Source organism: Heterobasidion irregulare (assembly GCF_000320585.1).
Source record: "Heterobasidion irregulare TC 32-1 unplaced genomic scaffold scaffold_04, whole genome shotgun sequence".
NCBI classification, from domain to species: Eukaryota; Fungi; Basidiomycota; class Agaricomycetes; order Russulales; family Bondarzewiaceae; genus Heterobasidion; species Heterobasidion irregulare.
The window spans coordinates 609,758-622,611 of record NW_009258200.1 but is presented as its reverse complement, the minus strand read 5'-3'; the positions used below and the strand labels follow the sequence as shown (position 1 = coordinate 622,611).

At 52.1% G+C, this 12,854-nt stretch overlaps 4 protein-coding genes across 4 annotated transcripts; 2 read left to right on the top strand and 2 right to left on the bottom strand.

Annotated features, from left to right (window-relative positions):
- Window positions 1-299: 299 nt before the first annotated feature.
- On the top strand, window positions 300-2,432 carry HETIRDRAFT_127284 (serine protease S53; the record flags this gene model as incomplete). The annotated part of the gene is made up of 9 exons (XM_009546658.1): window positions 300-488; window positions 556-821; window positions 883-1,108; window positions 1,167-1,289; window positions 1,353-1,549; window positions 1,622-1,759; window positions 1,821-2,206; window positions 2,264-2,319; window positions 2,376-2,432. The coding sequence occupies 9 exons, from the start codon at window positions 300-302 to the stop codon at window positions 2,430-2,432; spliced, it is 1,638 nt and encodes a 545-aa protein (XP_009544953.1).
- A 1,475-nt stretch (window positions 2,433-3,907) lies between these two features.
- Window positions 3,908-5,329, top strand: HETIRDRAFT_57794 (uncharacterized protein; the record flags this gene model as incomplete). The annotated part of the gene is made up of 6 exons (XM_009546383.1): window positions 3,908-3,950; window positions 4,027-4,135; window positions 4,253-4,583; window positions 4,651-4,825; window positions 4,980-5,120; window positions 5,226-5,329. The coding sequence occupies 6 exons, from the start codon at window positions 3,908-3,910 to the stop codon at window positions 5,327-5,329; spliced, it is 903 nt and encodes a 300-aa protein (XP_009544678.1).
- A 3,071-nt stretch (window positions 5,330-8,400) lies between these two features.
- On the bottom strand, window positions 8,401-9,843 carry HETIRDRAFT_426215 (uncharacterized protein; the record flags this gene model as incomplete). Its single annotated transcript, XM_009546657.1, has 8 exons — window positions 8,401-8,664; window positions 8,717-8,803; window positions 8,856-8,967; window positions 9,019-9,139; window positions 9,214-9,225; window positions 9,283-9,319; window positions 9,381-9,538; window positions 9,744-9,843. 8 exons carry the CDS (start codon window positions 9,841-9,843, stop codon window positions 8,401-8,403), a joined length of 891 nt encoding a protein of 296 aa, XP_009544952.1.
- Window positions 9,844-10,876: 1,033 nt separating this feature from the next.
- HETIRDRAFT_408829 (uncharacterized protein) lies at window positions 10,877-11,753 on the bottom strand. Its single transcript, XM_009546656.1, has one exon. It carries the CDS (start codon window positions 11,722-11,724, stop codon window positions 11,143-11,145), a length of 582 nt encoding a protein of 193 aa, XP_009544951.1. The 5' UTR covers window positions 11,725-11,753; the 3' UTR covers window positions 10,877-11,142.
- Window positions 11,754-12,854: the final 1,101 nt, after the last annotated feature.

The window sequence follows — 12,854 nt, the reverse complement described above, 5'->3', positions numbered from 1 at the left end:
CCTTCCATGAGCATGTGGTCTCTTCTAGACTCTTGTGCTCTACATCGGCATAATCAATAGGTTCCTCTTCGTAGCGCAGCGTGTCACAACTAGCGCCGCTAAAGCGCTATCGGGTCGTCCCCGCTTTGCCCGACTATAAAGGCTCCCTCTTGTTTGCAGCACAGAACTCAAGGGATTCTGTCTCTTGATACAGCTCGCGCTTGCTCCCTGCTCGGCTCTTGCTTGCGATGTTCTTCAACGTCAAGTTCGCCCTCCTCGCCTCCCTCGTTGCGCTCGCTGCGGCTGGGCCTTCCCCGCGCATGCGTGTGCACGAGAAGCGTGAGAACGTCCCGCAGGGGTTCGTCAAGACCGACACGGCACCCTCGAGCCAAGTTTTGAGCTTGCGTCTGGCGCTCGTGCAGAACAACCCTCAGGGACTCGAGGATGCTCTGTACTCCGTTAGCACTCCCAGCAGCCCGAAGTACAAGCAGTACCTGTCCAAGGAGGAGGTGCATACGGTCTTTCGCTTTAAAACCTCATGAATCGCTGACTGATTGTTGCTTTGATGGTGCATAGGTTGAAGCCTTCGTCGCCCCCAAGCAGGAGAGTCTCGATTTGGTCAACGAGTGGCTATCCCAGAACGGCTTGACTGCCACGAAGGCTTCGCCCGCAGGCGACTGGCTTCAGGTCAATGTCACTGTCGAGAAAGCCAACTCTCTCTTCGATGCCGAGTTCGCTACGTTCAAGCACTTGTCGACTGACACAGACACCGTCCGCACTCTCGAGTACTCTATCCCTGCTTCCCTCCAGGGTCACCTTGACTTCGTGCACCCCACAATCATGTATGTCTCCCACATTCCCCATCGCACGTGACAAAGAAATGTATTTTAAATATTTACTCAGCTTCCCAACGTCGCTTAACCGCAAGCCCGTTGTGGCTATTCCTTTGCCTAAGGTCAAATCCGTTGTCGCGGACGCCAACTTGACCAGCAACGCAGTCCCGTCGTCCTGCAGCACGACCGTGACTCCTGCCTGTCTCCAGGCGATGTACGGCATCCCCACGACCCTCGCTACGCAGTCTTCGAACAAAATTGCCGTCACCGGCTATATTGATCAATACCCGCAAAAGGTAATGTGACTTTCTCGCCTGTTTATGCAATCGTATCCTGACTATTGGACCATCACAGTCTGACCTTAAGAGCTTCTTGGCCTCGCTGCGCAAGGACTTGTCCTCATCTACGACTTTCACTCTTGAGACACTCGATGATGGATCGGACCCCCAGAGCTCGAGCGACGCCGGCCTTGAAGCTGTGCGTCTTATTTGACCTTTCGAACATCAGGTATTTGAACTAAAGTATGACTGCCGACTTCAGAACCTCGACGTCCAGTACACGATCGGTGTCGCCTCGGGTGTGCCCACTGTCTTCATCTCTGTAGGCGACGACTCCAACGATGGAATCTTCGGTTTCCTTGACACCGCCAACCACCTTCTCGCCGAAACTACGCCTCCTCATGTCATGACGACCTCTTATGGCTCTGACGAGAGCGACATCTCGCGCTCGCTCGCCAAGTAAGTTTCGAATCAGACTGACCTATTTCAATCAATTCAGTTCTAATAACGCCTTCTTGCGCCTAACCACAGCAACTTATGCAACGCCTACGCTCAGCTCGGCGCCCGTGGCACGTCTGTCTTCTTCTCGTCCGGCGATGGGGGTGTCTCCGGCTCACAGAGCCAGAGCTGCACTACCTTCGTCCCCACCTTCCCGTCAGGCTGCCCGTAGTACGTACACCTCGCGTCCCTCAGACAATTCTTCATAACTAATGACATGACCTCTTTCTAGCGTGACCTCTGTCGGCGCCACCTCCGGCTACCCAGAGACCTCGGCCGCCTTCTCATCCGGCGGGTTCTCTAACTACTGGGGTGTCCCCTCCTACCAGACCTCCGCGCACTCGACCTACCTCTCCGCGCTCGGCAGCACTAACAGCGGAAAGTACAACGCCTCTGGCCGCGGCTTCCCCGATATCGCCGCAGCAGGCCACTCCGTCGAGATCTACCACCAGGGCTCCGCCGCAACCGTTGACGGCACGAGCTGCTCCAGTCCGATCTTCGCGAGCATCATCACGCTGCTCAACGACGAGTTGGTGGCCGCCGGCGACAGCCCGCTTGGGTTCTTGAACCCCTTCTTGTACTCCACTGGTCTTAGCGCGCTGTCCGACATCACAACTGGTAAGCCCGAATCATACGCACCTCGCACGAAACGACGACTGACTTTCTATTGCGCAGGTGACAACCCTGGCTGCAGCACCAACGGATTCCCAGCGAAGGCCGGATGGGACCCTGTAAGTTCATCTGATCCTTTCCATCTACGATGACGTGCTCATGGTTGTTGCAATAGGTCACCGGCCTCGGTGTCCCCAACTATGCTGCGCTCCGGACGGCGGCTGGCCTGTAAAAACCTTGCTCGCTCGACGCTCGTCCGTCGTCCGTCTCGTTGACGACGCACGATACTCGATGGACATCATAGATATCAGTTGTTGACATAGTTACTAGCGGAATGGAGTGTATTGTACTTTTTCTGGGGTTCGATTGGGAATCGAAATGTAGATTGGATCAACATCTTGACTATTCTTTCAGAGGTTTTCTTGCGGTATTTCAAGAACCATATCTGCCAACACCTTGACAGATCTTTTCGGGCGACTAGACTTTCTCTCTCTATCAGTGGTCTCTTCAGAGGAGTGCATTTAAAGGTGAAATAAGATTGGAAGTAGCGTCGGAAGGTCGATTGCCTCAAAGGTTCGGAAACAACCGTTATGTAGGCTTGTCCCTCTGTGCTCGACACCAGATGGCTCTTGAATCCTTGCTAGCCTCCATAACCCGCTTTCTCGCTCCCTTGCTCGACCTCTCCACGTGTCCATGGTCATCTCGAAGGGCATTCAGGTAAGTGATCGGAGGTGGGACGTTTGACTTGTTTTCCAACATATTATCATGAATTTTGATTTAAGCCAGCCCTTGTACACTCTTGATAACTGCAATGACCACTGAGGCATTCATTGAATTTATGTGGCATTTTTTGTATTTTATTGTGTGTGACAAGAGTCCTGTGACATAAGAGTTAAAGATCATTCAGAGTTTTATCCCGGGATTTACTGTAGGACAAACTTAAAGAAAATGTCTGAGCTTAAACCTAATGTTATGTTACAGTTTTATCTTGAAATAAAACTTTGGATAAACTTTAAGTTTTTGTTTAGGTAATTTCCTCAAACAAACCTAAACAAGAACTTTATCATTATCCATAGTTTTATCCATGGTTTATCCTGGGAAAAACCCTGCGGTGCACGCAGTGAGCGGCCCATTTGGAAATATCTAGAAAAAGCAACATGATCCAGGCCTCCTGGAAGCGGAGTTGGAATGCGGCAATCACGGCTCTGTGACATCGTCGTGACCATCGTGCATAGAAGTTACCGAACACCCCTCAAAACCACCGGAAACGTTCCGCTCAATGACATACTAGCCCTCCGGTATATTTAATTAAACAGGACAGTAGTGTGAGTGTTTGCCAGTATACATGCCAGGTCTCACCCGCTCAGAATCCTATTTCAAAGCTATAGAATATCTTTACGGTTTTCTGGCCGAACGCTGCCGGAAGGATAGTATTAGGGGTATATTCCCTGCCAGGGATATTTGCGGTATATCCGTGGTATATTCCCAATATACCATGGATATCCCTTGGGGATATTTAGGGGCAATGTCCGGTGTTGCGAACAGCCGAGATGCGTCCAATCTGCGCCACAGACGCGTCGCACTCTCTTCGTCGCGACCACCCACGACGCCCACTTCGACGTCGCCATCGTTGTCGTCAACCACAACGCACATCTCGACACGTCGTAATTACCGAATAATCCATACACTCGCGCATTACACGTCACAATGCGATTCCGCGCCTCCATCCAAAATGTGGCCACCTTCCGCCGTACGTCCCTCATTTGCCCGCGCGGTTTGCGCTGGCCTGAACGAGTTTGCTTGACGGTGACGGGGCTGAATCTCAGGAATTATCCAGACAGTGGAGAAGCTGCAGAAAAAGTGCATCATCAAGTTCAACGAGACGGAGATGCATATCATCTGCAACACGGACGAGAGCGGTGTCCAAGTCTGGTCGTATGTGCCCGTTTTCTTTTCTTGCATGAACCTCCCTACTCTCCCATGCCATCCACATACCATGACTTTTTTAAACTTCCAGCGGCTTTGAATGACCTTAATTTCTCGCACGCGCAGCCAAATTCGTACGATCGCACTCTTCACAGACTACCGCATCCAGTCAAATGCCGACAACCAGATCTCGCTCCTCCTCAGCACAGAAGCGCTCCTCCACGCGCTGCGCTCTTCTGAGTCCTCCTCCAATGCCGACGACATCGTCATGAAGCTCGCGAAGAAGCGCGACGTCGCCGTGCTCAGCTTCGAGATCCTCGGCGCGGGCACGGGCGCCGCGGCAGGTGCCGGCGCGAGCACGGGCGGTGGGATGAAGGTGACACACGACGTGCGGATAGAGGTTCTCAAGCCCGCAGAGGTCGAGCGACTCCGCGAACCGCTGTGCCCCGAACCCGACGTGCGCGCTCGTTCTTGCTCTTCCGTCCTCGCCTCATGTATGCGTGCCTACGCTCACGCGCGCACAGATCCACATCCTCCTCCCACCACTACTCAAGCTGCGCACACTCGTTGACCGCCTCCGCCCGATGGCCGACATCGTTGCCGTGCGCGCCAATGGCGCTGGTCGACTCCAGATCTCTGCGGGCACGGACGAGGTCAAGCTCGACCTTGTATGGGAAGGTTGCACAAATCCACGCATGGGTCAGTGGTCCTCTTTCAATTTGGCATAATTGCTCTGTCACCCCGGACAGGCGCTGATCTCTCTGTTCTGTAGCACAAGATGCGCCGTCGCAACGTCGGCATCAGCCTGCTCCCGCTAATGGTGATGGACCGCTCGCCGGCGACGCCGTGCAAGATGGGCATGCGGATGTGCATGATGGAGACGACGCGGATGAGGACAAATCCGATCCGTCCCAAATGTACGGCGTGCTCGTGCACGTGCGGAGCCTGCTCAAGTTCCTGAACGCCCACGTCGTATCGACTACGACCATCGCCTGTGCGTCCGTCATTCATTGAAACAGGAACATGCCATTTTCTACATGTGGCTCGTCATGGGCAAGTCTCTTGGTTGATCCCACGCTGACGCACTTCCTTCTCGTAGGCATATGCCACGCGCACTGTATGATTCTCTACGTCTATATTGGCGAGGTCGCCGATGCGGGCGGCGTACTGACATTCTACATTCCGGCCGTGCTCGATGACTGACCGTGCTCCGGCTCAAGTCTTCTACCTGATCGCGAAGCTGGGGAAGCAGAGTTGCGTATGCCCCAGGATACGGTCAGGACAAGCCGCATGGCATCGCATGGCATGGCATGTCATAGTGCTGTTCCTCGCACGCCGCTGATCAAGCTCAGAAACGACTATGAAGCTGCACTTCGACGGACTCGTGAAAAGTTGACTTTGACGATCTTCATTGACGAAAACGAGAGTAAGGGCACCGACAATGTATTTGGGATGTCTTTCTAGGCACATACCCTCCTACATATTCTTGTTCACCTTCCCTCTATCTGTCTCCCGAGCTGCGAGGCAATCCAATGCGGACGCTGCTGATACACGATCGAACGTTGTAGTAATGTCAAAGCGCAGCTGGCTCCAAGACTCGATGCCTGTATGTGCAGAAACCTGAACACTGGGAAATACTGCTGCAGCGCGGTTGCACCCAGGCCTACCAAATCATCGCTGATTACCAGATAGATAATGCAGCAGATGTCTTGTCAGCCTCTTTCGCCACTACTGGACCTCCTACACTCGGATACGTTTGTCAAAGGACAGAAAGTTGGAGATGTTCTCCCGTATCTTCCACGGCGCTGGATGCGGAATGAAATCGGATGTGATTCTCGAACTCGCTGAGTGAGTCCTATATTGTGCGCTTGAATGTGACGAGGAGAATTATGGCAGCGGGATAGATACCCTGGTTGCCTACTAAGGTAAGCTTCAGAGTATTCAGCCAAGAAAGAGTTGACCGCGATGTGAGTCATTATTCGCCACGTCCATTGGTCCATATATACTTTTCCAGAAAGCTAGACGAAACCGAATAGGATAGGCGTCACCTATTGAGTCATTCATATTACTCTTCTCGGGTAATAGAATCTTCGACCTACACAGATCAAACAGTAGAGCACGCCGGACTCAATTAACAGAACCAGAATCTTCTTGGCATGCGTTTTCTTGCTTCTGTGTCCAAGGTTGGCCATGATGAATCGTCGATGTCTCCTGAGCAGAATGAGGGCCAAAAACCAGCAAAATGGTCTCTTGCATCGTATCAGGCGGTGGGCGCGGTCGGGGACGTTGCAACGGTGTTGGTCGACGGGATTAGTCCCGATAGATTGTACGTCTCTGCACAATCCTTTATTTGGGTAAAATTCATTTGCGGCACATCTTGTGAATATAAAAAAAAAGACTCGACGCCGATTTGTTGGTTTTATCCCCATTGGAAAAATGCATATAACGACACTCACCCATCGCACCCCTTAAGAGAGAACAGAGCACAGCAGCCAATGCAGGCTTGTTTCCCTGTCATAACACGCACGCCCTCCAAATGACAACCCCGTCACTTAGCAAGGGCTGGATATGGACGTGTCAATGCGTTCCGAATGAGACCATACAGATAATACCATCATACATTTATTAACGATATAATGTCGACTGTGGCCCCTATATGTTCAGATGCTTGGTTCGCGTAAAGCATGTGTCTAGTGACGATATAGGGTCCGAGGAATCAATAGTCTCGATTATCACGATGAAGTGAACTAGGGACAGTGCCCATATGACGCTCGAGGTTGCAAATATGCAGAGAGTTGTTGCCAACATGGCCACGTTTGCTTTGGACCCGAATCCCTTCTGCCTGGTCATAATCTTCGATCAGCATGGTGGAGAACACGAGACGGACTGGTATTACAGAAGGCTGCGCGGTGAGAAAAGAATGAAGACTATGAAGATGTCTACTCGGACGTCTCGGGATCAGCATTAGTATGTGAGATCAAGACACTTGCCATAAAACAGGGTTTGGATTATGACACTCACACCTTCTTGAATCAATAAAGTGGAGTTGGAGGGATGAAGTGCGAGATTGGTTGAATACGTCCAGCAGATTCGGTGATTGGATTAATAAGGTGACAAGTAGTCGGTCTGGGAAGCGGGGAGGTTTTGGTTTCTGGACACGAAGCTGATATATAATAGGTTCGGGGACCGTCCTAGAATGCTCACGCTGTTGATGATAACAACTGATATCATTCCAATCTTCGTCATGGCCAACACACAGATGTCGTGAATAATATTCCCCGATGTCAGAGCCTCAATATGATTGATGATGGATGGAATACACCCAGAAAACGCGTGGTGTGCGGGAGCACGTACTTACCGCCTGTCAGATAAATGACAAGATGAACTATAACATCTTCTCTATGATACAAACAGCTGTCCTTCATCTCGGGATGCTGTCCTTCAGCTCGGGATGCTGTCGCATTGGTGCTAAGCGACACGGGACGTGGAATCTCTCTCCATTGAAAGAATGCCGCCAGTGGAAGCCTTCTGCGAACCGCATGCATACTCCGTCCTGTCAAGCCAGAGTAAAATCACGAAGCATCGACAACTTGAGCCAAAGAGTTTACTGTTACAAACGCGCACCCTGGGAAATCAGACATTGCCAGACCACCCACTACCGTTCATCACCGAGAAAATCGCCCTACAATACGATCAAGCATCAACAGGTCAGGATCGACGGAACTCCTCCAAAAGAGACAAAAGAGAGGCGGGGCTGTATGCAAGCAGTGGCTCAAGAGGCTCAGAGTTTGATCCGACATGCCCGAAGGTCAGCTTTGAAGTCAGCCTAAAAGAGCATCAGGCATATCCCGCTCTGCGTGATCCTCTAGTAACTTACGTTCAGCAAGGTCGCTACTACTGATACCCTACATCCCTGCGCTCTGATGGTCCGTTGAGCTATATGGGCTTACTATACCAGTATAGATCCTTCTCCAACATATTATTCTCCATATGTCTCCCGAGCTGCGGTGCGCTTCAGTGCGGACGCTACTGACACGCGATCGGTCCGTTATACATCCGTCCTGACGAAGATGTCCAAAATTATCCTAGTCATCCCTCATCGTCAACGGGTGTGCACATCCGAGCCCGATGCCAAGGAAAAGTCGGAGGATTCATCACAGAGATGGTCGAGCTCAGCCGGGACAACTGGCTCAAAGGCCTGGGGGATGCCTAAATGTGTAGGGAGATGAACTTGAGCACCATAAATCACTGCCGCGACACGGTTGTGCCCATGCCTACCAAATCACCACCGATTCATTAATAGATGGGGTAGCAGACAGCCTATCGACAGCTTCTTTCGCCACTGCCTGACCTGCTACACTCGGATATATTTGTCGGGGATCAGAAAATTGGTACTGTGTCCCCGTATCTTCCACGTCGCCGGGTGCCGAGCGAAACCGGATGTCAGGCAGTGAGACCTGATTCTCGAACTCGCTGAGTGAGTCCCATATTGTTCGCTTGATTGCGACGATGAGAAGCACACCAGTGGGATAGATACCCTGATTGCCTACTGAGATGATGCTCCAAGCGTCTAACTGAGGAAGAGCTTACTGAAATGTGAGTCATTGTTGGCCACATCCACTGGATCATATAAACTTCTGTAGGAAGCTTGATGAAAAGGAATAAGATGGGAGTCGCCTATGGAGTCTTTAATATGGTTGTTCTTACGGTACAGAACCTCACGACTCACACAGATCAAACAGTAGAGCATGCCGGACTCTATCAGCAGAACCAGAATCTTCTCGGCATGCGTTTTTTTGCTTTTGGGTCCAAGATTAGCCATTATGAATCGTCGATGTCTCCTGCGCAGAATGAGGACCCAAAGCTAACATAGTGGTTTCATTGCATCGTACCATGCAGTGACCGCGATCGAGGACGTCGCAACGATGTTGGTCAATAGCATTAGTCCCAGACCGATATACTGTACGTCTCTGCACAATGTCTCGTTCGTATAAAAATCATTTGCGGCGCATCCTGCGAATATAAAAAAGGAGACTTGCATGACAGCTTGTTGGGTGCATTCTTAATTGAGATATATCAGCACTCACCTATGGCGCTCCCTAGAAGAGAACAGAGCACGACAGTCAATGCAGGCTTGTTTCCCTGCCATAACACACACGCCCTCCAAGTGACAACCGCGTCACTTAACATGGGCTAGATCAGGAGGCGTAAACGCATTACGAACGAGAGCATAAACGGTGCAGGTAATACATACATTGATCGACGATATAACCTCGACTATGATCCCCATATGTTCAGATGCTTGATTTGTGTAAACCCTGTGCTCCGGTGACAGTGTAGGGTTCGAGGAATCAATAGTCTTGATTATCATGATGAAGCGAACTAGGGACAATGCCCATACGGCGCTCGAGGCTGCAAAAATACAGAGAGTTGTTGCCAACATGGCCACGTTTACTCTGGACTCGAACCCCTTGCGCCTGGTCATAATGCTCAATGAACGCCATGGAGGATACGAGGCGGACTAGACTTACAGAAGGCTGCGCGTTGAGAAAATAAAGAAAAATATGAAGATACCTGCCCGAACGTCTCCAGATCAGTGTTTATCAGCAGCTTGTACAATCGAAATACTTGCCATAGAATAGCGTTTGGATGATGACACCTACGCCCGCTTCAATCAAGTAAGTGGAGTCGGAGGGATGAGGTGCGGACGAAGACATGAAGGATTCCATAGAATGGGCATGCAGTGGGCGTGCGATGCGGGGAGATAGGGGTTGTCGGTTTGTAAACGAGCTTCATATATGTCAAGCTCGACAGCCCATCATTTTCATCGCCACCGACGTAACACCAAATAATGCTGATGACTAATACGAGAGAGGTCAGTACTTATTTAGAATGCGCGATGGATAAATTTGACTTGACTAGAGGCAAATAACGAAGACTCGGAGTGAGTCGCAGTCAACATAATGATCCAACGGACTACACCTGAAAGAAGTGTCAAACTATCGAATTGTGGTCACGGTGTGTGCGGAGAGCTGACAAATTCATGGAGAGACAAAAATTCTCTACGAAACAGAAATGTCGACAAGCTAGCCTTCAGCCCGCATCGCATCAATGCCGAGAAATGAAGGGCAATGAAACCTAAGCGCTCTCTTCATCGAATAAGAAGAGGACGTTCCCTCATCTGTGGACACTCTAGTGGTCTGCTCGGTCACCTGCGCAATGTATCAGAGTCCACAAACGGGGGCTGCCACAAGTATCCGAACCCGGGCTCCACCAACCTATGCTCAAAGAAAGATCGATGATTCCGAAATGCGACACTCCATTGACCTGTCAGCACCAAAACTCCTACAACAGGAGAAATGAGCTCACTTCTTCTACGCAGAACGATTGTCTTCTGTGTATAGTAAGCCACAGAGACTAGCTCACTCCAACAAATGCGAATATCCCTCTAGTACGTCTGCATCGGCGAGACCGCCGACGCATGTATACTGACGCGTGACGATCTACATTGCCACCATGCTTGGGCGCTGGACGAGCGTGCGGCCTCAGCAGAGCCGGCCATAGGCCACGGAATGTGAGTATGCCCCCAGGACGTGATCAAAACATACTCTGCCGTGCTGTTCTGTGCCATGATATGCGGTATCGTGCGATCTGGAAGCGTTGCGCTCTGACGGAGTGACGGACCTACGAGCGGCTTTATTTACCTAAACATGATGACATGTTTGCGATGAAGATTGCGACATGTTTTCTATACACGCATCTACCCAAACCCCCCAAGCTGCGAAGCCATACAATTCAGCAGTGTGTCGTATGCCGTATATCGTGCGATGATGATACCAAAACAAAGAAAGAGAGAATGCTGCGTGTGCGTGTGATGATCAGAGTGCAGAGCGTAAGTAAGCAGGACAAGAAAATACAAACAGAGCTGATTGTACACAAGCCCAAGAACAAGATAGTGACCGATGACGACGACGCGTCCCCCTCCCCTCCCTCTGCGAGGCCTCGCGGCTACGCCGCTAATCCGCAAAGACGTCGGGCACGTCGGTCATGTCGAGGAGCACGACGCCGGCCTCCTCGAGTTCCGCCTCGATCTCGCGTTCGACCATGCTCGCCTGGGTGACGCCTCCACCCGCCCAGACCTCCTGGCGATCATACGTCGCGTGCGCGCCGCGGATGAGCAGGACCTCGTTCCCGCGGCCGAGGGCGGCGCTGCACGTGGCGCGAATGCAAAAGTCGCTCTGGAGACCGACGACGACGATCTCCGCGTCATCGGGGACGAGCGTGCACAGGCGCGTGCCGGCGAACGCGTTGTTCTTGAGCTTGTCGATGACGGGCTCGTGCGGCAGCGGGGCGTAGACGAGCTCCCAGCCGGGGGTGTGCGGCGCGTCAGGCTCTCCGGCATCGCCGCAATTGCGGACGTGAACGATGAGCGGGGGGTGTGATGCGGCGCGCGCGGCGGTGAGGATGCGGAGGATGTTAGATTTGACGGCGGGGGCGGCGGGGACGCCCTTTGGGGGGTCGGAGAGGAGGCCGAGTTGTGCGTCGACGATGAGGAGGACACGTCGTGTTTTATGTGCGGGATCGAGGGCGGGAGACATTGCGCGGGAGAGTGAGAGGGTGTGTGCGCAGTGTCGGACAGTAAGGAAGGGCAGCAGTCGGTGGAGACTCGACAAGTTATCAGGAGCGCTGCACGTGACATCACATCGCCGATGACAAACCCTCCTCGTCGGTCTGCTTCGCACCCAGGTCACTCTGCTACAGGGACGTCGTAGGACGTCGTCTGGTTGCGGCAGTTCATCAAGAAGGCCCTGTGTTCTGGTCGTCCAGACGAGCGTCGCGGAGGGCTTGCTGCTCCACCATGCAGCCCTCGTGTCGTCTTCGTGGTTCTCAGCGGCACCAATTACACCATACTGTTATCTGGAAGCGTTCCGTTTTCGAGGTGTCATGAATCGATGCACTCTCCCGTTATCCATAGGATCTGTGATAAGCATCGTGCGTCACTCTTTCATCCGTTTGACGTGGTGAGTATTCGTGCTCTTGTGAGCACTCGTGGACCAACAGGTAGACTGAAATCCCGAGCAGGGTGAGCACGGTGACGGATTTCGCACGTGCGTGCTTGGATATGTACGTGACTCTGCGCCGTTGACTTGACCAAGTGTCTGTGCGCCCAATCTCTTGCCCTTTACGTGTGCAGCCTCGTCTCGGCTCGTGTGATAGTTTATCAGACCTTTCGCGCAAGCATCGCTACCTAGTAAGGTGCGTCTCACTCACTCGAGGGTCCACCCTCGTCAGAAGCAGCCGCCAAGGGCCACATCCGGCTGTCAGTCACTTGTTCATTTTACAAGACAATTCGGACTTCTCTAGGGGCGAACGACAGTTGATGACTACAAGACAGAAGTAGATGGTTGCTGAAAATGGCGCTCGGCATTAGACCTGGCATGTCCAAGGAACACCAGCACCGGGCCTCGACATGCGGGTTTTTGTACAAAATTCAAACTTCCGCGAAATCGACGGTCAGTCGAATGGAAAGGTACCATGAATCTCCTGTGCTATGGTCATCCGCAGTCTCTTTTCTGTCAGATGATTGTTGCTGACCATGCTCCTTTACTCTGCGCGGCTCAAGCGCTAGCGCTCGGTGCAGCAATACACAAGGGACATCAGCCCGAGCAAGGTCTGTACCGTCAGCCTCGCTCGTTTGTTTCGTTCGAACGACGTGGAACACGATGCA

Coding starts and splice junctions, on each gene's coding strand:
- HETIRDRAFT_408829 (XM_009546656.1), bottom strand. CDS start 11,724: ATGTCTCCCGCCCTCGATCCCGCACATAAAACACGACGTGTCCTCCTC.